The sequence below is a fragment of the Nematolebias whitei genome, chromosome 13, assembly GCF_014905685.2.
Source record: "Nematolebias whitei isolate Nwh7 chromosome 13, NemWhi1, whole genome shotgun sequence".
NCBI lineage: Eukaryota > Metazoa > Chordata > Actinopteri > Cyprinodontiformes > Rivulidae > Nematolebias > Nematolebias whitei.
Window position 1 is genome coordinate 16,087,108 of NC_056510.1, and position 22,986 is coordinate 16,110,093.

Consider the following 22,986-nt stretch of genomic DNA (forward strand, 5'->3'; position numbering starts at 1 on the left):
ATTGACTGTTAAAGCTGCTAGCTAAAGGTTTGAATTTGGAAATGTTCATGTCTTTGTTGTGCTTGTCCCAACAAAAATCATCTTCCCCTCGTGATCTGCTACATGTCTAGCAGACATCGGAAGTGGTAAAAAAATAAAAAAGGAAAACTGACAAAAGCATGTTTGAGTTTTGTATATTTTACTTTATATAAGTGATTTGTAAACAAGAGTTTAAAAAAATACTATGATTTGAATGACTAAATTTAATAAAATATGACTCACTGGGCGTGTGATGGTACAGATTTTGCAAGGTTTGGCATCTTCTGAACTTTGTGGAAAGCAGGTCTGGTATGTTAATGAAGCGAGAGAGAGAGATGATGAACAAGGCAGCAGTGTTTCCACAGAGTTGTTCCTTTGTTCATCAGACTGAGCCTGTACTCTAATCTGCTTTATCTGGCTGTAAGCAGCTTAGACCACCGTTCCTGAGCTGGGTGGGTACTTTGGTTTTGTCATCACTGCTACTCCCACAAACATCTGTGCTTTGAGAACCAACTTTAAGGACGCTAAGACCCTATATAAGGTCCCAGGGAAAGAACATCCTGTATTCCTGGAAAGTCCAGTCTGAACCATGGCTGCACGTCAAGATATCACCAGTGAGGGGAAAGCTGTTGCAAACATGTACCCCCAAAAAATACTGGAATATTTGGACGGCTTTATGGTCTCCAAGGTAAAAATATTTTAATTTAACTTTAAATATTTCATGTTCATGCTGCTGTTTAATACACTGTATTATATTGCATTATTATTGTGTAGTGTATGTCGGATCCTTACTGTATACTGTTTCTTTTTATGCTTTATATTTTTGGGTGTAACTGAGACCTTGGGTACACAATTTTGTTCCACCTCATGTACCACAAATGACAAAGAACCTTGAACCTTTATTTTGATGGGATTGTAACACAGTGGAGTTCTTTTAAGAGTTTTGACTAACTATAAACCATGAGAGAAAAAGTCAAAAAGGTGGATTAGGGCCATGCACAATAAAAGGATTTTTAGGTTTGGATAATAAAGTGTAAGTTCCACATCTCTATTTTCTTATTTATTTATTTATTTATTTTTGTTTTTACGAAAAGTTTTATTCACATTTTTGACTAAAAAAGTTTCTGATTAAGCCAGAGGAAGTGAAGCTCACTGTCCTTCTGAACCAGACAGTAGTTTATTTTACTTTAGGTTTAACCAAGTAAAATAAATAAATGCAGTTTATAAAGCTTTTAAAGCAAATAAAGCTTTAAATGAATGATCACCGTTATCATTTCTATCTGATGATAGGTATACGTCTACTATGAAACATGCAATAATTTTTCAGTCAATGTTCCTCGCTGCACTGAACTCATTCATTCATTCATTCATTCCCAGAGAGTCAAACACACCTCAACCAACTGGAATCTGCAAGTTTTTACTTGTCAATTCTGAATGTATCCTATGTGTAAGAGAGGCTAACATATATGAAAGGAAAACCGCACTGTCTAACATCCTTGGTACGTCACAAAATGAGAAAAAACGTGTTCAGTTTGGCAGTGAACCCTCATGATGATCAATGAGGAGTGTTGCCAGATAGGAAATGACAAAATAATATACTATTGCTCTAAAATTGTCATAATTTGACCCCCAATCTAATGCATGTGCTGAATAAGTATAAGTATTACATTTACCTGCAGTTAGATGCAAATAAAACTGAGACTCTTATTATTGCCCCTGATGATAAAATCCCAGTAATCAGGCAGTATCTTACATTCTTAAATCCTTTGGTAAATAATAATCTCAGAAATTTAGGTGTTGTCTTTGATAGTTCTTTATCTTTGGACAGTCATTGCAAATTGCTAGTTCGAAATTGTTTTTTCCACTTAAGAAACATTTCTAAACTACGTGGAATTGTATCACAGAAGGAACTTGAGATGATTGTTCATGCTTTCATTTCATCTCGGTTAGATTACTGTAATAGCATTTTAATGGGTCTGAACAAATCTTCCCTAGCTCGCCTTCAATCTGTGCAGAATGCTGCGGCGAGGCTGCTAACTAGAACCCACAGAAGAGCTCACATAACTCCTGTTCTGGCCTCCCTGCATTGGCTCCCTGTGCATTTCAGGAGTCATTTTAAAATTCTGGTTCTAACTTTTAGGGCACCTCATGGTCAGGCTCCCAAATATTTACTGGACCTTTTGAAGCCTCTATGACCCATGTAGATGAACAGATGCTCAGATATATTCATCATTTAACACGGATTCCTCATTTTTCTGGACTGAATAAAACGTGCATTGAATTTAAGGAAATGCAAACGTGAGACGTCATTTAGATTTGACCCATCAAAATGAATGCGGTCATTTATTTACAGAATCAAAATTTAACATCAAACATTTACATTAATTTGGCAAATTATGAAAATAACAACATAAGCAATCAATCAGGAAAAATCATACGGCCATGATTTTTCCGTTGCTTCACCACAGACATTTATGAAAACTGTACAATTATGATCTTTTACCCACATGGATGTGGGTGAGCATTTTACACAGACATTTCTAAAATATCTGGAAGAATTTCTACTTTAGAGAAAAGTTTAAAGATGAAAGAAGTTAAGAGGGAGTAAGAGGGTGTGTGAAGGGAAGTAAGTGTTCACCAGAACCGACACTCTCCATCAGAAACCCAGCTCGCCTCGGTACGCTTGGTAGGAAACTTGACCCATTACCTTTCTGATGATAATCAGCAGATATGGTGTTCCGTTAACGCTACCTGTCCAGCGTCTCCTTAGGATGCTGTGAATCGTCAGAAGTAGTGGCGAGTGAAAATGTTATAATCCCATGGAACTCGGAAGAGCTCTGTTGTCATGTCAGGATCATCCCGTCTCCATCAGAACTGGGCTTCTCTCACAGAACTGGTTGGACTGTGTATCCAGCAGAACTCCAACAGCACTCCATCAGAACTGAACAGAACTGTCCCAGAACTGTTCCAGCACCATCCCAGAGCTTCTAACAGAACTGAACTGTTTACAGAACTCGAGCAGAGCCTTACCAGAACCCGAACTTGAACTGAGTAAACCAGGAAGTACTGACATTTTAAAGAGCTGTTTCCCGGTTCACTTTTGGGAGTATTACCATTGGTCAGAACCGACCAGACGGGGTGTGTTTTGTGACGTAAGAGGTTAGAAGACAGCAAGAATTGTTATGAAAAGATCAGAAATGTTCTCACAGACAGAGAGAGTTTTGTTTTGGCGCGTTTCAGAAACAGGTGCCAAAAACCTCTATATTTATGTCTGAGAGGATTCTAAAAACATGCCAACAACTTGTTTTGCGTTTGACTCCAACCTTGGACCAACTTACACTTGCTCATTCAAAAGCAGAAATCAGAAAAGGCATAATTACTCTGTAACAGCTTTGACATGAGTTCTAACTTTGCGTGAGAAAAATCATCATTACACAGTTAATAAAATTGATTAGTTCACTGCAACATCTAAAATGGTTTGAACTAAGACACTTTGATTATCAACATTTGTAAAATAGTAATGATAATAAAACAGAGAGTGTTCTTTTCACTTGAATCTTCAAGAGAGAAAGTCTCAGGATGGGTGAACCTGTATTTCTGGATTCAAACCAATGAAATGACAGTTCCTGTCCCACAAGGTTCTTAAGGTCAAGATTTTTGACCTTAGACTTAGTTTTTGACATGGGCCTAGTCCACTACACCCATCAGGACTTTGAGATCTTCAAATCAAATGTTGCTGATAGTTCCGAGAACTTATTTTAAAACACGTGGAGACAGAGCATTCCAAGTGGTGGCCCCCAGGCTTTGGAACGCTCTCCCTCTGTCACTGCGCTGCTCAGATTCCATTGACTCTTTCAAAAATGATCTTAAGACTTATTTATTCAGACTGGCTTTTATTTAAATTTTATTTACTTTTACTTTGTGAAGCACTTTGTGATGTCATTGTCTGTGAAAGGTGCCATATAAATAAATATTACTTACTTACTTACTTACTTAAGTGTGCAGTTTCCCTTAGTGGGGTATGGGTGTGACACATTGTACAGTTTAATTTTTCAGGGTAGATAAACTGAAACCCAGGAAGACTCATTAAAATAAGGAACTTAACAAATTTACTTACTATATATAATATTTTCAAGGGTGACTTGGAAAGCAGTATGTAGATGGGGTTTTAGTTAAGGTGGATGGTCTTCTGTAAGGTTTGTGTATTTAGTGGAGGAGGCTTACTCTAGTTGTAGGTGATCAGACTTGAAGAGGAGGGTAAGATTTTAGATTCCAGGAAGGTGAGTAGAGCTTCACAGGTACGTATATGAGAGTGGCAGGTTGGACCAGGATGAAGAGGTTAGTATCTTTCCAGTTGTACGTCTGTATGAAGAAGGTTGGTTTGTGGTGAAGGTCCAAAACAAATTCAGACTGGAAGACAAAGGCAAGTCTCAAGCTTGAAGAGCACAAGGAACAGATTCACTTACTGATGATAGGGTGGGTGGCACGGTGGCGCAGTTGGTAGAGCTATTGCCTCTCAGCGAGGTCAACGGATCAAATCCCAACCGGGGACCTTTTTGGGTGAAGTTTGTAAGTTCTCTCCGTGCATGTGTGGGATTTCTCTGGGTACTCTGGTTTCCTCCCACAGACTAAAAGCGTGCATGTAAGGCTAATTGGTAACTAAATTGGCCCAAGGTATGGTTGTTTGTTTCTATGTGTCCCTGTGATGGATTTGCGGCAAGTCCAGGGTGTACCTCACCTCTTCCACAGTGACTGCTGGATATGAGCAGCGGTGACACTCGCAACCCAGAAAGGAAGAAGTGGGTAAAAATAATGGATGGATGAATGGATGGATGATATCTGGGTGTTCACATGATTAAATGAGTTGATGTTTTTTGGTGCACAGCAATGCAAAAACTATTGTTTATTTGGGCTTTTAAAAAACTATTGATCATATAGACCAAAAACTATTGCAGATATAGTATAATTATTGGATCTCTGGCAACACTGGGAAGGAATGATTGCAGCTTTTGTGCAGTTAAATGATGTGCACCAACTCTGTTCAGTTGTGGCAGCTTTCAAAGAGAGCTCTTTCACAACAAGAGAGCCCCTCCAGGTCAGTTACCATCCTGTTCTAGAATCAAAAACATGTTCAAAAATTGTTCTACTTGCACAGTGCATGCCTGAGACATATCAGTTGTGTTCCAAGTATGTAATTGCCAGGTCCAAACTTAATACGTACCCAGCTGTATTATGTATTACTACCTATTTGTTTTGTTTGTACAAACTGTTAATTTGGAATCATTTGTAACTTTTTGTTTGGGGAAATGTGGTCAGTTTGTCCTCCAGTAGTCACAAGAGAACCTTTTGAGGTCAGTGGACATAATCTTCTAAACTCAAACCCATGTTCAGAAATTGTTCTACTAGCATGACACGTACCTGGTAAGTACTAGATTTGAACCCACTATCTACCCAGCTGCATTATGTATTGCTAGCTATTAAAATGCCTGTGACATTAAATGCTTGTAATAAATATGAAGGCATTTTTGGAACGATAACATTAATATTGTGTTGCAAAAATAATTTCATGCCACTGAGATGAACAGTTGAGATGTGCAGTAACAGGAAGTGATGACAAGGGGAACGCAGGCATGTAAACAAAGCATTGCTGCAATGGCTAACAACACAGACAGTGGCAATAAATCTGTTTCTTTAGATTATTTTGAGCCACTATCAGAGAGAGATGAAACAGAGTCAGAGTTCAAATGTGCTTATATGAGTTAGTCCCTCAAAATGACCGTGACACAGTTTCACAGGTCATACCGTTTTTACTGCTTAAGGCTGTTACGTTATGAATCATAGTGTATTTATCTCACATACTTTTTTGTAATTGGCTTTAAAAAATTGTGAAAGTGTAAAATGCACATATTATCTAGGTATTTTAAGTATATTTGCATGACTGGACCGTATTATTTACATTTATCATGATTTTGTTTCTGTCTGTACCAACATTGATTATTGACTAAAAGCAGGTGCCACAAGTGGCACCAAGTACACAAACAAAGCTGTTTGTTGCATTTTGCATTAAACGAGCAAGGCCGTTCTTTCTCACAGACTTAAATTATTCACACTTGGACCTTTTGGCCTTTGTGAGTGTTGCATTTCAAATTACCCTCAAATGTTACAGTCGGTACAAATGTCAGTTATATAGTTATCAACATTTTATCAATTTTGACTGAGCACTAAAACTAGTGTGTAATGTAAACCCATTTTAATTAAATTCACTTGTTGTCTGCACATTATAGTAAGTTTTCTTGTTGACTGATATTTAAATGTATTCATCTCTGTTTTGCTCCATTTGATTTATTTCTCGTCTGTTTCTTGTCTGACGTAGACGATGTTTGCTGCCTGTGAACTGGGGGTGTTTGACGTGCTGTTGGCTGCAGAGCGCCCCCTCTCAGCAGAGGAGATCAGTGAGGCAGTGGGTGCCAGTCTGGATGGAACCAAGAGGTTGCTGGCTACGTGTGCAGTCTTGCAGCTGCTCAACACACATCAGGATAATGAACAAGGTCAGAACACAAAGAAAGATTGCTGAAAACGAATTATGGAGAGTTTTTTTTTTTTTTATTCAAGTTTTTCAAAATAGTTTTTGTTTAGTTGAATTTAATTGCATGCAAACATCCACTTTACACATGTCTGCCTGTCTATCATACACATAAAAGGTCAAATTCATGTTTCTATTTGTTCATTCACTTCTTATCTCTCCATCTTCCTCTTCCTGCTTTAGTTTTATACAGTAACACGGAGGAGACTCAGGTCTTTCTTACTCGTTCCAGTCCTTTGTCCCTCAGCCTTTTCATCCAGTACTTCTCCAGAACCATCTACGTCTACTGTCAATATATCACTAATGCTGTCAGGTCAGAACACTCAGCACAGACACGAGTTTGAACATTCATACTACAGTAAGTTGGCTGTAGTAAACATCTATTTCCACAGGGTGACCTATAAGAGTGGAGGAAGGTGTACGCAGGTAGACAGTAGACTACATTATGTGTAGAAGAGAACACCTTAGGGAGATTGTGGACTGGTTGTGACAAGGGGAGAGTGTTACCAGAAAGCATTGGATTGTGGTGTGTAGGATGACTGTTGTGGTAAAGAAGAGAGTAAGACAGAGACAGGTGAGACAGAGGGATCAGGCTGGAAAGGATGTGAAGCAGGTTAGGCTTGTTAACGGTGGGAACAGTAATGTTCTAACCAGCAAGGAGATTGTGATGGTCAGGTGGAAGGAGTACTTTGAGGAGCAAATGAATGAAGAAAATAAAAGGGAAAGTAGAGTAATGGTCATGGAAACTGTAAACCAGAAAGTAGTAAAGATGAGTGAGGATGAAGTTCAGAAAAGTGTGATATGGATGAAGAAGGGGAAGGCAGTTGGACTTGTTGACATACCAGTGTCAGGTATGGGAATGTCTAGGAGAGATGATTTTGACTTGATTATTTAATGGCAGAGAGTGAGGAAATACCTGAGGAATGGTGTAAAAGTGTACTGGTGCCCACTTTTAAGAACAAGGGTGATGTATACAGAATAAAAGCAACTACAGGAGAATTAAGTTGATGAGCTACACGGTGAAGATCTGAGAGAGAGTTGTGGAAGCTAGACTTAGACCAGAGGTGACAATTTGTGAGCAGCAATGGTTTCACGCCAAGAAAGAGCACCACAGATGCCATATTTGCTTTGAGGATGCTGATGGAGAATTACAGAGGGTGTCAGAAAGAACTCCATTGTGTATCTGTGGAGTTAGAAAAAGCATACGTCAGGGTGTTGAGGGAAGAGGTGTGGTATTGTATGAGGAAATCTGGAGTGGCAGAGAAGTATGTTAGACTGATACAGGACATGTGCAAAGACAGCAGGACAGTGGTAAGATGTGCTGTAGGAGTGACAGATAGCTTCAAAGTGGAGACTTCATCAAGGATCAGCTCTGAGCCCCTTCTTGTTTGCTCTGGTGATGGACAGACTAACAGATGAGGTCAGACAGGATTCCCCGTGAACTATAATGTTTGCAGAAGACATGGCCTGTGGTGAGAACCAGGTGAGTTATAGAGGTATGCATTTGAAAGAAGAGGAATGAAAGCCAGTCATAGCAAGACAGAGTACATGTGTGAATGGGAGGGATGCAGCTGGAACAGTGAGTCTAGGAGTATTGCAAAGATGTGAAGAAGAAAGTCCAGACAGGATGGAGTGGATGGAGAAATATTTCAGGAGTGATTTGCAGCAAAGGTCAAATGAAAGGTTTACAAAAAGAGTAGTGAGACCAGCTATGTTGCATTGTTTGGAGGCAGTGGCACTGACAGAAAGACAGGAGAAAGAAATGGAAGTATCAGTAATGAAGATGTTGAGGTTCTCCTTAGGAGTGACAAGAATGGATAAGAGTAGGAATCAGATCATCAGAGGTACAGCAGGCTGAACAACTGGGAGATAAAGTTAGAGAGGTCAGACTGAGATGGTTTGGACATGTCCAGAGGAGGGACAGTGGGTATATTGGTAGCAGGATGTTTGAAATGCAGCTGCCAGGAAAAAAAACAAGGAGCAAAAAAGGAGATTTACCGTGTTAGAAAGGATGGAAAAGTTTAAACTGTTCTATGTAAGTTCAAAAACATTTTTGTCTTTCTTTTAACAAACAAAATTCCTGCTTTATCTACATTTATTTTTCAAAAGAAATGGCCTTTGTGTAATTTTTCTATACTTTATTGTTCGTCTGAGAAATGTGCTTTGAATGTAGCTGTTATATACAGTAAATCGAATTGAATGCCTTCTATTGACAACACAATAAAACATCAATTGGTTAAAAAGTAACTAATACTCTGAGTAGTTTCTGAGAAGAGTGCTTTGTACTTTTACTTAAGTATTTTTATAACACCGGTACTTTTACTTGTAACTGAGTACAATTTAAGCAGTGTAACTGTACTTGTACTTGAGTACAAATTTTCAGCACTCTTTCCACCTCTGCTTACAAGTGTTATAAACAAGACAAAATCAAAATGTCATCTAATTTTACATTCGATTTAGTGAACGCTGAAGCATGCACAAAGACACAAAGATGAATTAAATCTGGTCAGGACCTCGTAAGCATAACTGCAGACAGTGAAGTGCGTCCGTTGAAAGTATTTCAACATCTGTTATACCAAATGATGGCACCTAAATTGGAATTCTAGAAAAGACGTAGCAGTGAGTGGATAAAAAGCTAAGTGAGTGGGTTGTGGTTGAGCAGGTAAACCAAGTGACAAGGACAGAATACTCAAAAGCAAGAACTTTGATGTGGCTTACACTGCTGTAATGAATAAAAGCAAAATCTGGCTAAACAGAAGTGACATTTGAAGCTGGGTGGAACTGATAAAGATCTGCTCCAACTGTCCCACACCTGTCTCTCCTCCTGCAGCTAAACATGTACAAATGTTGCTCTCGGCATGCTCATAAATTTAAATATTTAATGCAGGTTTTTGCTCTTATCAGTAAAACAGCTTTTCTTTTTAAATTGTCATTCAGACATATTGACTTCAAATCAATTGGGTTATACTTAAACTTGATTAGGTTTGTATTGGATTAGATTAAATTAGACTGAATGAGATTTAACGTGTTGGTAAATCAACTGAATGTGACTGTATTTAACATGATTTTAGATTATTTGTCTTTTCTGTATCGTGTGATGACTTTTGTTTGGTACTGTTGTCAAATAATGCCGAACCAAACTATTTTAACAAAATACCTAAACAGTGCATTATTAGACTTCTAAAATATTTCTGTCAGGGCTCAGAGAAACAAAAGTAGTGTACTTAGGTTTTAAGGTTTTAAGATTTTACCACAAGTGGGCATTGATGGGATGTGAGAAATGCAGTTTCAGCTTGTAACCTTTTAAATATGGACTTATTCTTCCTTTTTCCAAATACTGAAAGCATGGCTAGTCTTCTTGTGGATGCCCAGATAGGTCCATTTAAAATAAAAAGTAAATAGCGCTAAAGATGATAAAGATGAAAGCAAGCAGTTATATTGAGCTGAATATCTTATTTTGGTTATGTGGAGTCAAAAACCAACACAAGCTGCTTATGCTGTTGTTTTTGTAGTTGATTGTGTGGTTGTCTTCACAGAGAAGGAAACTGTCAGCATGAGAAGGCTTTTGGGGTCAGCTCAAAGGATCTGTTTCAAGCTCTGTACAGGTAAGAATCCATCTTGGTGTTGAGCTTTCAGAAACAAGCATAACATGCAACATGTTTTTGCTCATTTACAGGTGCAGCTCAGAAAATTACAAATTAAATTAGAACATAAGAATATTATGAAAAAGTTCATTTCTTTCAATCATTTCAGAAAGTGAAACTCGTTGTGTTGATCCATTACATAAAGTGACGTATTTCAAGCCGTTATTTCTTGTAAGCCTCTATGGATGAATCATAGACATAGGCTACAAATGTTGCATTCCTCATGTCAATCCACTTCTAACCCAGAGATAACGTCAAAAGCGTCTTACCTGAGCTGAGGAGAAGAAGAACTGGATTGTTGCTCAGTGGTCCAATGGCCTCTTTTCCCATGAAAGCTGGTTCAATAACCATGGAGCTACTGTGCTTGACTGGCCATCAAGCTCAACTCAGCAGTGATACAGGCTGATCACCTCTATGCTATGCTACACTGATGCAGTAATTTATGCAAAATGAGGCCCAACCAAGTATTGAGTGCATAGAAATGAACATATTTTCAGAAGTCTGACATTTGTGTTTAAAATATAATTTTTTTTTGTGGATCTTATGTAATATTCTAAACGAGTCTTGGCTTTTCATTATCTGTAAGTCACAATCATCAAAATTACACAAAATAAAAGCTTGAAATAATTTACTCTGTGCAATGAATCTTGATAATGAATTTCACTTTCTGAAATAATTGACAAGAAAAATTGAACCGTTTCACAATACTCTAATTTTCTGGGCTGCACCTGCACATCCCATCTCTGTCTCCCTTTCTTAAACTTGTCTTTCACCATCTCCGTCACCATCTCACCTTTCCCCCTTAGAATATAAAAGGCCTGTTGGATTCATTAAAAAGCAGAAAACATGAGATCAAGAGAGACAAATGAAACGAGTGAGAACGCAGTGATGTGAGGAAGCTTGGGGCGGAAAGAGAAAGAGAGCGAGGAAAAGAAAACCATCTTCCATTGTCCTAGAGGTCTGGTGTGTTTTTATATACCAGTGCCCACAGTTTTAACGCTTCACTGATCTGCTGGTCAGCAATTTTTAAGGGTCACCACACACATAAAAAAAAAAAAAAATTACACTTGGTTAGCTAAAAGATTTGATCAGCCTGCCTGAGGGTCAGTGCTTTAAAACACTACAAGCTCCAAAGGGCAAAAATCTGCCCAAATTGAAACAGAGGAATAATTTGAGAAAATATTATTTCCTTTATCCCTCAATATTGGTTTCATTTGCAAAATTTACCTAAATGGAACAGGATTTGACAGAGACGTTAATGTATAGATTTTTTATGATTTAAAAAAAAAAAAAATTACATATAAGAAAATAAAATATATTTAGCAATTAGTCCACCTTTAGCTTAGAAAACCCTCATAAATATGTAGGAGTAAACATATAACGGGTTTCATTATAAAAAAAAATTGTTAGTTCTCATCTGATGCATTCATTGGAATAAAAATGCATTGTACCTATCAAGTCATATATATTTTTTTCCTTTTCAGAAAGCAGTTCATGGTTAAATACAGTCGTTTTTATATAAATATGTCTGCAAAACAAGAATATGCCAACTATGAACTATGTAAACAAATTATAGCACATGTTGTGCACATACATTTGCAATTTAGGGCTGTTGTATTCAAATTGGAATATCATACAAGAACAATTTTAGCACCTGAGCACAATTGAATTAATGTGGAGAAGCAGCTGTTGCTCCCCGCTGATTTCCCCTGTTAAATACTGTGGATAAATTAGCAAGGGAAAACGACGGCTGAAGTCCTTCACTGCTCTCTTGGAGCACTGCAGCATGAGCAGGATGATTCAATGCTGGCTGGATGAGTCAGACTCCTGTTTACCCTTCACCATTTAACCACTCGTGTACAGCATCTAAATAATTTACAGCCAGGTCTCTATCTTGGCTTCAGTTCTTAAACTTAGGAAAGCAGAAAACTGTAAGTAAAAAAACAAAATGCAGGCAGAAGAATGTAAAAGAAACAGTAGTACTTCTATTAAACCAGTTTACACTTTGATTAGTACATGCTTTTTAACAAATATACTGTAAATTGTAAGTTTTAGTAAAATTCTTACAGGTGTCTTAACCACTTTTATTTCTTGCTATGCTACCTGTTTGTTTTGCACAGTAAAAACACACAACAGCATTTGTCCCTTCCACAGTATGAACACTATACATCTATGAGACACAAGTCTGATTCCTGCCATCAGCAGTTTGTTACAAAAAAAATCGAACGTAGTGCAGAATTATTAAACAACACAATTATTATTAAGGAGATCTTATTTAAAGATACAATTCACCATTGCAGAAAAATGCATTAACAAGTTATAATGATCAGTACAAAGACACATCTGATCAAATAATAGATGTGATGCATTATAATGATACACATGATACAATACAACACAAGATCAATATGATACAAGTAGGGGTGCACCGATTGCAGTTTTCTGGTCGATCACCCATCTCTAAAAAGTCTGACCTGCCGATTCTGATTTAGGCCAATACCGATTTTGTTTTATAAGCGACACTGTCAGGTGTTATAAGGTCACAATGCACCTTCAATTTTCCAACGTTATTTTCTTGAAAAACATACCCTTAAACAATATCCTAGAAACAATACAAACTTGTTTTAACTGGCCATGAGCTAGTGTTTTGAAATGTAAATGAAGTTCAGACAATTGTTGTTAAAACTACAAAAAAATCGGTAAAATCGGTTTCTCATGTAAGTATCGGCCGATCTCCGACCTCCCAAAATTAAGGAAATCCTGGGCAGATTTATCGGTGCATCCCTAGATACAATATGTACAATATGACTGAAACTAATATATATGAGAATACATATGTAACAATACAATAAATACTATACAATCAACACAATGCAATGCAATACAATTACGGTATATGATACAATGCAATATGAAACAATACAATGTGAGCAATACAATATAATATGATATAACGATATGATATGAAACAAGAAAACTGATACAATACAATATGATCTATTCATTGCCATATGGTCCATACATAGTAATATGATGTGATACAAAAAAAAAAAGACATACTGTGATCCCCTAGCAAAACAAGAAAAAGTTTTCTGGCTAAACTCCTTTTTGCACTACAACTGTAAAGAAAGACGAGATATGTAGTTAATAAATGTACTTTCCGTGGCTAAAACAACCACAACACAGAATTTGCAATTTGAGGGCGTTTAGTATATTTTACCCCAAATGATTTCAAATGGAAGCTGACAGTTTTCTGTTTGGCCTCAGTGCCATTTGAGTTTTTTTTTTTTTTTTTACATCTGATGCAGTCAGAGTTTGAGGCCAATAATGAGTCACTTTGAAAGGTCCTCTGGATGTCATTGTGTGTTCGGAAGTTGGTTTGAGTATCAGATGACTGAGCACTTTGCTACAGCAAAGTTTTACAAATGGAAGCAGTGTTGCACGAGGAGAATGTGTGTGTGCGTGTGTTTGGGTGTGTATCCCTCGTGGTGGTTCTGCTTGATGAGGTGGAGATTCCTCAGAGCAGCAGCACTCACCACAGGCTCTTCTGTTCTGCCGCACCCTGTCTGTCAAATAGACATACACCACGGTGAAGCCACTGGATAAACTTTCTGTAAAAAATGTGTGTGCTTCCATTAACCCTTAGGTGGCCTATCACAGAAAATGATGAGACATAACTGAAAGGAATCAAAGAAATAAAGAAACTCTTTTTCTCTGTGTGATTCTCTGTGAAGGGATGATGAGGAGATGGTGAACTTCATGGAGTTAATGAATTCTATCTGGAAAGTCTGCGGCAAAGAAGTAATCACAGCCTTCGATCTTTCCCCTTTTAAGGACATCTGTGATATTGGAGGTAAGTTTTGAGTCCAAGTATTTCATTGAGTCCTCAAAATGTTTACGAGCTTGTGGGTTTACATTTGTTCACATCTGGAATGGTTTTAATTGAGCAACGACTTTTAAGCAACGAGTGCTTTGCACAACAAGCAGTTGTGACAAAGATGAGAGTGAATCAGAAAATAACACTTTAAACAGACACAATTATAGGAGGTGGCAGATTCGGGTGAAGTGGAGAAGCACAATCAAAGGGTGAAGGCAACTCTAAAAGGAAGGATGGAATGAAACTAGAACAGCTTTTGTTTGAGAGATGGTGCTTGAAATGTTACATTTTCAAGTCCTTATTCAAAATCTTGAGATGAACCACCAGCTGACTCCACTCATATGCTGATAGGATTCAAATGCTGCTATGTATGGATGCTGACGACAGACTCTTTTTTTAGTATTAGTTAATAAATTAGAAAAAACTTTGGAGCAAAATCAGATTAAACTCACAATGCATGTATTTTAGTTCCAGATTAAAATAGTTAGGAACCCACTAAAGTATTCGCTCCTAATAAAATGAGCCTCAGCATTTAAAAAGTATGGACGCTTCTGTCATGTTGCCCACAGGTGGGCCACATGCAGCATGTACTACTTCAACTGACCTCACAGGGGCGCTGTGGAACCATTAAAAGCATGCAGTCGGTCCAATTGTCTTTTCCTGCTCCTTTGTGACTTTCTCAACATGGTGCTGTCTGTTCATGCTTATGCATGAAGCTGTATGTCCAAAAAGTGTGAGCAAGTGATCATCAAGAGCCTCAAGGACGTGACTGTAGAGTCCCGTGTAGACCACGTCTCTCACACAGCATCTGTTGTGTCTGTGCCCACCTGCTGCTCAAGATGTGCTGTCAGTCAAACTCTGCCAACTAGATGATCAACTCTCTACTAGAAACATGTTATGAGCCATAATCTATTTGTTTGTTTGAGTATTTCTCTGTCTGTTTTTCTTCTTCACCTCGATTGTTCATATTACGTTTATGTCCAAACAATCTATACTGATAAAGCAATTTTTTTTGCATCAGATATGTATAAGCCCCTCCATCTGCAACTGGGTACTAGACTTTTTAACAAACAGACCACAGTTAGTGAGGATCCACAACCTCTCCTCCTCCACCATAACCCTCAGCACTGGCTCTTCTCAGGGATGTGTGTTGAGCCCCCTCCTGTTTACTCTGCTCACGTATGATTGTGCAGCTACCCATCCAAGCTGTCACATTGTAAAGTTTGCAGATGATACAGCGGTGGTGGGATGCATCACAAACAATGATGAGTCCAGCTACAGGCAAGAAGTGGAACACCTGGAGAGCTGGTGCAGAGAGAATAACCTTCACATCAATGTGAAGAAGACAAAGGAGATGATTGTGGACTTCAGAAGGAACAAAAACACCTACACCCCCCTGAACATAAGAGGATCTGCGGTGGAAGTGGTCTCCAGCTACAAGTACTTGGGTGTACACATGAATGACAACCTCAGCTGGAACAACAACACCACCAGCCTGATCAAGAAAGCTCATCAGAGACTCTACTTCCTCAGACGGCTGAGGCGAGCTGGTCTGGGAAGCTCAGTCCTCACCTCCTTCTACAGGTTTGCAGTGGAGAGCATCCTGTGCTCGAGCATCAATGTGTGGCATGGAGGCTGCACAGCTGCAGAAAGAAAAGCTTTGCAGAGAGTGGTGAAGGCTGCACAGAAATCTGTTGGAATCAGCCTCCCCACCATCACAGACATCTACACCTCCAGATGCAGGAAGAGGGCCACCTGCATCATGAAGGACCCCACTCACCCAGCACACACACTTTTTGCCCCACTCCCCTCAGGAAGGAGGTTAAGGAGCATTAAGTGTAGAACCACTAGACTGAGGAACAGCTTCTACCCTGAGGCTGTTAGACTCATGAATCTCTAACTAGAATAATCACTGTGAAAAACCATATCATGTTGCTGCTGATCTGTTTCATGTTGCTGCTGATCTGTTTCAATGTTGATGTGTTCATGCATGCACATCTGCTCACAGACTCATGTTCATGTTTGTGCTGATGTTCAATGTTTTATGTTATGAGTGCTTAGTGTATATTTAGTTGATGTTTTTCTTAGTTCATATCTTAGATGTCATTACTGTTTTTCTTATACATTTTATTGTTGGATGTAACTGGGACCCTGTGTACATAATTTCGCTCCACCACATGTACCACATGAGGTGCGAATGACAATAAAGAAACTCTGACTCTGTATCATCTCCAATACCTTCTACACTTTAAAACTGCATCAGTTTGCAGCGTTTTATGTTATATAAGCTTGCTGCAGAGGAACTTTGGCTAAAAAAAAAATTGTATCCAGCAACTACTGAAGAACTCAAACAAATTCCATGCATTTCATTGCATGATTAGTAATGCAACAGTCTTTTTATGAAACAATCCCTACTCTTTCATCAGGGGATCATTATCACAAACAGCTAGGTAAGCTTTGTGTTTTGAACAGAGTTGTGTTTGCTTTCACTTCTTCTTGTCACTCTTAGATTTTTCTCCTCTGCCGCCGTGTGTTTGATGTGAGAGCTGTGCAGCATTTCCTCTCTCTATGTGTATGTGTGCAAAAAGCAGGAGCTTTGTAAGGATACACTCATTCAGCAGCAGCAGGTCATGTTGCTGGATAGCTTGGAGGAATGCTTGCCCTGCATGCATGTGCATCAACACACACTGTCCCAGCTGACTGGCTTTAAAGGTTTGTCAGAATGAGATGCTTTTCTGCCCCAGTCAACACTCAAGCTCTGTATTTTTCTTAATCCCAAACCATTTTTTTCCCAATAGCCACCTGATCGTTCTCCACACTCAAAGAATGACAATGATAGTGCAAAAGCATCACTTTTTTTTGCGCAAACATTTGCTTTTGCTCCTATTTTTAAGTTTGAATACTCATCTGAATGCCTCAAATTCCACTCATATACATGGAAGCATATGCGGTACAACAACTATAAAAGACTAAAGTCAAGGGTCGCAAGTTTACATTCACCTTTAGGTGAAAGGAAATGTCAATTTTTTAAGTTTCAACTAAGGAAAGTATATAAAAAAAAGCAAGTGTCAGAATCGGAGGAACTTTGACAAGAAGGCTGGGTGACAGAAAGTACTTACTGGTGCTCCTGTTATGCAGTGATTAAGCTCTAAAGGTTCAAGGAATGACAACTGGCGAATTAGTGACGGAGTGATGAATGCTCAAGGCTTATTAATGCAGCTGAAGGGTGATGGCTGGCTCATGTAGTCCAGACAGGATCTGATCTATGGCAAATAGCTGATCGTCTCAATGCTAGGGCTAAAAATGACAGAAAGGTGTCAGACTACAAAGCTGCAGACATCTCTGTTTTGCACATCCATTTTCTTGAGCTGCAAAACAAACTATAAGCAGCACTAATCTCTTATCGGCAAACAGAGAAGACATTAAGGTTGTTTGTCAGCCCACACTCTTCAGCAAAAATGCATTCAAATAGCAGAAAGTTGGTAAAGATGTTTTATTTTCTGCATTTATGTAAACTCGTTTTCTTAAATGCATGTACTCAGTGCCCACAAACATTTTTCTTTATATATATAAAACACAAGCTACATGTTTACATTAGCCAGTTATTTTATGTCCTAACCTTATGAGGCAATTGATGTCTAAACTTAAAGGTGTAGTCATCAAAGTTCATGCTCAATAATCCAGGTAAAAATCCAACAACGTTCAGTCAGGTCATCTGGATGGTTTTTTTTTTTTTGTTAAGGCATTTCGTCCTTCATCCAAAGGACTTCATCAGTCCGAGGAGCTATAACAAACTGAGTCCCACAAGGGACTGAGTTTGGATTATTGAACATGAACTTTGATGTTTTGAACCACTTTGGTTAATGCTGCCTCAGAGGAGTCGATGGGGGATTTGGCGAGTCCCAGAAACCATCTTATCTCCAGCAAACTTGTTGACCCACTATGTGAGTGTGCTGCTTGTGGGACTGAGTTTGTTGTGGCTCTTCGGATTGATAAAGTCCTTTGGATGAAGGGTGAAAGATCTCAACATAAAAAGAAACTATCCAGATGACCTGACTGAACTTTGTTGGGTTAAAGGTGTAGTGTGTAAAAGTTAGTGGTCAAGTTGGATAAAACCTATTTGTTTGTTCATAACTTTCAGAAAGGCCACTGAATAAGACCCACTTGCATAATCATGTTTGTACAAATTCTGGTGTTTTTTATTTATATATTTTGATTTGATTGAATTTAAGTCGTTTTTTATTTATTTTTATTATTATGATCTTGAAAGCGTCTATGTTGCACCTCTGTGTTATTTGCAGGTTTGTGTGTAATGTGTCTGTAATTGATCTACTACCTTGTCATTGAAGGTTATGCAGCATAACTAAAAGTAATTTTGTCCTTCATTCTAGGCTGCACCGGAGCATTAGCCAAGCATTGCACGTCAGTCTACCCAGAATGCTCTGTGACGATCTTTGACCTCCCCAAGGTGGTGCGCATAGCGCGGGAACGCTTTGTCAACGAGGGCGAAGAGAGGATAAGCTTCCTTGAGGGTAACATCATTACAACTGTGTTAAATCACTCTACATTAGTGACAGTTTAAGTGCAACAGCTTTAAACACAAACATGCATAAAAAGAAAATAGAATTAACTTCAGCATCAAATGGAACAATGTCACAACACATACAAAACTGAGCCAGTGGGCTTCCATATTGCTGTCTTTCTTTCCTTTTATAATTCTGTCTACATATTTGCTCATAATCTGTGTTTTCTTTATCTTTTTGTGTGGTAATATTAAGTTTGCACAGTCTCATTAAAATTATATAAGCACCTGGCGCATGCCAAGCCAAGTAAAACGATGGCAGAATTAGGTTACCTGTTTAATTTATTAGGATGAAGGGTGCATCTGCTGTTTTGCTTTTACATTTTTGTTAGGTGCGGTGTGGTCGTCAGTTTTTATTAAAGCTTTTAAATCTGTGGCATAGACCTTCACAATGAAAATATAATCCCTCATCAATAACAACTAAATATCTATCAGTAATTTTATAGAAGCAAACATCGCTAAAATTATTTTACGGAATGGATGAAATCACAACACTAACCATTTCTATTAGTAATTTATCCCAAAATAGCTTAAAGATGTATCTGTATTTACAATTTTCAGCCAAAAGTCCAATTTTGATACAATCGGTCGCATACCATTTTACTCCACTGATTGAATGCTGCTAAACTAAAATAGTTGTGTAAGGAACTGTCTATTTGTACTCAATACTTCATTCAGTGGGTTGTCTCTGCGCCACAGCAGATGTGAGACAGTGGTTTGCAGCTGCAGCTGATCTTAAAAACCTGCAGTAAAAGTCACTTCCTGCCACTCCCGCTGTTTAAATGCAACCAGTGCTGTAACACACCAGTTTAAAGTTGTTTGATTGGCTCATTTTTGTTTCTACTCTGGACCCAACCAGACCCAAAATGAAACAAGAGTGAGTGAGTGACTGGCTAATGAATGTTTTTTTCTCCCAGTAACTAAATCAACACTGAATGTTTGACGGAGCTTGTAAATGTGCTGTAATCAATGTGGGTCACATGCATTTAGAATAATTTGATTACAGCAGACATCATCCATTTGTGGTAATTATGTTTAAGCGTGTAAACCACTAATCAAGTCGTGTCATTAGTTGAGGGCTTGTCAACAGAATTAATAATTATGTGAAATAATTAAATCAGATAAAGAGAAGCCTGTGAACCAGTTTTAAGGCAGCCCAACTTGAGGCCTTAGTGACATTCACATTACTCAAACAACCACACACCCTTTGTATTACTGCAGTGCATTTATTCCAATGATGCTCTGCTATTTTTTTCTAATCAGCACTTCAGGTTTCAGATTAATTCCTGACGGAATCTGAGGAGGAATAAATATTATTGCTTCAATTGCATCACTGTGAGAGTTAATTTGTCTCATTTTTGCCTACAGCTAAAGGCTAAAACTTTGTGTGGTAGTTGCTGAGACTCATTCCCAACACATGATGCGAGTGTTTCACTTTTCAAATCAATGCAGATAAGATAGCTGCCACAGAACTGATTTTAGTGGAAACAAAAGTGACAAATTTTCTGCCGTTTTTACAGACATGGAGCTAAAATTTGATGTGGTAGAGGCTGAATGCCAACACATCTTGCAAGATTCCACATTATTGCAAATGATAAAAATGTGACTTTTGTCTCATTGTTTGACCAAAATGGCAATTACTTCACCCTTTCTTAGCATAAGCATGTTTTAGGTTAAAGCTCTGGCATTAAAGGCAGCAGACAATGTGCATTACGTCACTGAATGCTAGGCCTTCAGGGTAATGGTGTAAAAGTTGGAGACGCTTACTTTCCTGGAAATTCAATGTATTTGTGTGTGTTTTAAGGGGACTTCTTCAAAGATGATCTGCCGGCAGCTGACCTCTATATTGTTTGCAGAGTCCTCCATGACTGGACTGACGAACACTGCATAGAGCTGCTCCGTGGAATCTACAAAGCCTGCAAACCAGGTGTGTGAGTGCATGTGTGTGTGTGTTTTAGTGAAAAAGATCAGTACTTTTTTTTTTTCCCCTGCCAGAAATGAGATGGCAGATTGTATTCCACAATGCAGCTGATCCCAGAAAAATCTGTTCCTTTGGCTTTGATCAAAGCCAGACCAGCAGACACAAAATCAGCCAAAAATATGAGCGAACGGTGCAACAGAGAGGTCTGAAAAATCAAACTGAATATGAAAGAAGAGATGCTTTCACTGGACAGTCGGTTGTTTAAAACACAGACAAATGAGCCCACTGTTAACCATTGATAGATTGTAAGGGTAAATGACGTAAATCGTGAAAGTTTTGCCCAACCTTTGCTTTACATACAGTTTTGTTTATGCATTTTAATACAAGACTGTATTTTACTTGCTAACTTTGCTCAAGACTGATCCACAAAACAGTTTTAAAAACTAAATAAGAATTTATACCTTGATAATTGGTACAAAACTGATTTGTGGTTAGGTTTGGCAAAAACTCTCCAGCAATCTAAACTGTCAGGAAAAAACAAAGCCAAAACATACAAAGACAGGATTAAAACGGATGACGTTTTATAATCGGTCCTGTTGCAGGAGGTGGTGTGCTGGTGGTGGAGATGCTGATAAACGAGGATGGATCTGGCCCACTGACGGCCCATCTCCACTCCCTGATCATGCTGTTGCAGACGGAGGGCAAAGAGAGGTCAGGGTCTCATCATGCTGCCCTGCTAACAGCTGCTGGCTTCACCAACATCCAGTACCGATACACTGGAAAACTCTACGATGCCGTCCTGGGTCACAAAGAGAAATAGATTCTGCAGTTTGTACAAGGTCTCTAGAAAAAAGAAGTCCAAATTATTTCCTGCATCTTTGAAAACAACTCACTGAAACGTTTGTACCGGTAGTAAGGATGCTTTGTCTATGTTAGGTATGGGGCAATAACTCTTTGAAAAAAATACTTGGTTGGTTGTATATTTTATTCAGTGAGCAACCCATTCAGGCACGGCTTGTCTACCAGAAAAGTAACAACCATCTCTTTTTTCAAAGTAATGCTGTTCTGAAACAATTATTTGCAAAAAGTTAGGAGTTAGCATGTTAGCAGGTGAAATATACAACCCATTGCAGGAATGCTACAGAGGTTACAAACAGCCAACATCAGCTTGTCAGGGAAACACACTATATTATATTTATAAGGTGCACAAAATAACAACCAGGCAAACATAAAACACTCTCTTAAATGGTAAACTTAAGCTTTTTGTGAACAGCACAAACTCACAAAGAACAGTGTCAATAAATAAATGGTTCATAATTTCTGCTAAAATCTGTTGGAAACAATTACTATATTAAAACAACCTTTGAACTTTATGGTGTTAAATGAAGAAGTAAATCTCAATATTTGTGACTGAAATAGAAAAACTGCCTTAATCCTAAATATAATTGTAAAAAAGACATTAGAAATAAAAAGGTTGATTAAATGTTGCTTTAAAATCATTCACATTTTTGAAGGTACCGGTAAATAAAAATAATTGTTTTTAGTACCATAGTATTGTGGGGAAAAGATGTATTTTTGCTCAAGCTTATCATATAGTCAAAATCTCATACTGGTCCATACCTAGTCTGGATGCTTTCTCACACTACCAACTGTTTATAAATCTGTAGAACTGTTAATGCTTTAATCTTTGGTGGTAGATTTTTTTAGTATCATTAATGTATTTCTTTGATCTTTAAAATATATATATATATCAAAGATAAGAAAATACTGTCAGTGAAATACTTTTTTATTAATAGTCAATTCTGTCTCCCCTCCTTCACTTTCATTACACAAAATAATCTAAGATCAAAATGATTTTCATCACTTTATTGAACCGTCAACAATAAATCAAGTATGCATTTCAAACACCAAGGAAATGGTATTAATTTCCAGAGATCCACACTCACCCTGAACCCTTCAAACATTATCGTAAAACTCCTCTCACTGAATACTGTCCCTGAAATTGTCCATTAAACCCATGGATTTGGATCTACATGACTCCCAGTCAATAGTTTAATGTGACAAAAGAGAGTTTCCACTTCATCATCAGTCCATAAAAAGGATTCATTTTTTATATTTTATTCGCCATCAATCTTCTTGTATTTACAGTTTGGAGCGCATGTTCCATATCTTCTTTGTTTTTGGTGTACATTTTGTGGAAATGCTTGAGCGCCACATACAGGTCTGGCATAGTTATCACAGAATTTGGATAATTGTATATGTGTGCTGTGTTTACAAGGATAGTTTTCAAAACAAGAAATTAGGATTGTTTTGGAGAGACAGTGTTTCCGTGTGGATGGGGCTTCAGACAGCTTGGTCATG

At 38.1% G+C, this 22,986-nt stretch overlaps 1 protein-coding gene across 1 annotated transcript; it reads left to right on the forward strand.

Moving 5' to 3' along the window:
• Positions 1-521: 521 nt before the first annotated feature.
• On the forward strand, positions 522-21,445 carry asmt (acetylserotonin O-methyltransferase). The gene is made up of 8 exons (XM_037686373.1): positions 522-706; positions 6,392-6,566; positions 6,785-6,914; positions 10,138-10,206; positions 13,980-14,098; positions 18,514-18,654; positions 20,509-20,631; positions 21,228-21,445. Exons 1-8 carry the CDS (start codon positions 608-610, stop codon positions 21,443-21,445), a joined length of 1,074 nt encoding a protein of 357 aa, XP_037542301.1. The 5' UTR covers positions 522-607.
• Positions 21,446-22,986: the final 1,541 nt, after the last annotated feature.

Coding starts and splice junctions, on each gene's coding strand:
- asmt (XM_037686373.1), top strand. CDS start 608: ATGGCTGCACGTCAAGATATCACCAGTGAGGGGAAAGCTGTTGCAAAC. Junction 6,567..6,784: donor ACATCAGGATAATGAACAAG/GTCAGAACACAA, acceptor TTCCTGCTTTAG/TTTTATACAGTAACACGGAG. Junction 14,099..18,513: donor GGACATCTGTGATATTGGAG/GTAAGTTTTGAG, acceptor CCTTCATTCTAG/GCTGCACCGGAGCATTAGCC.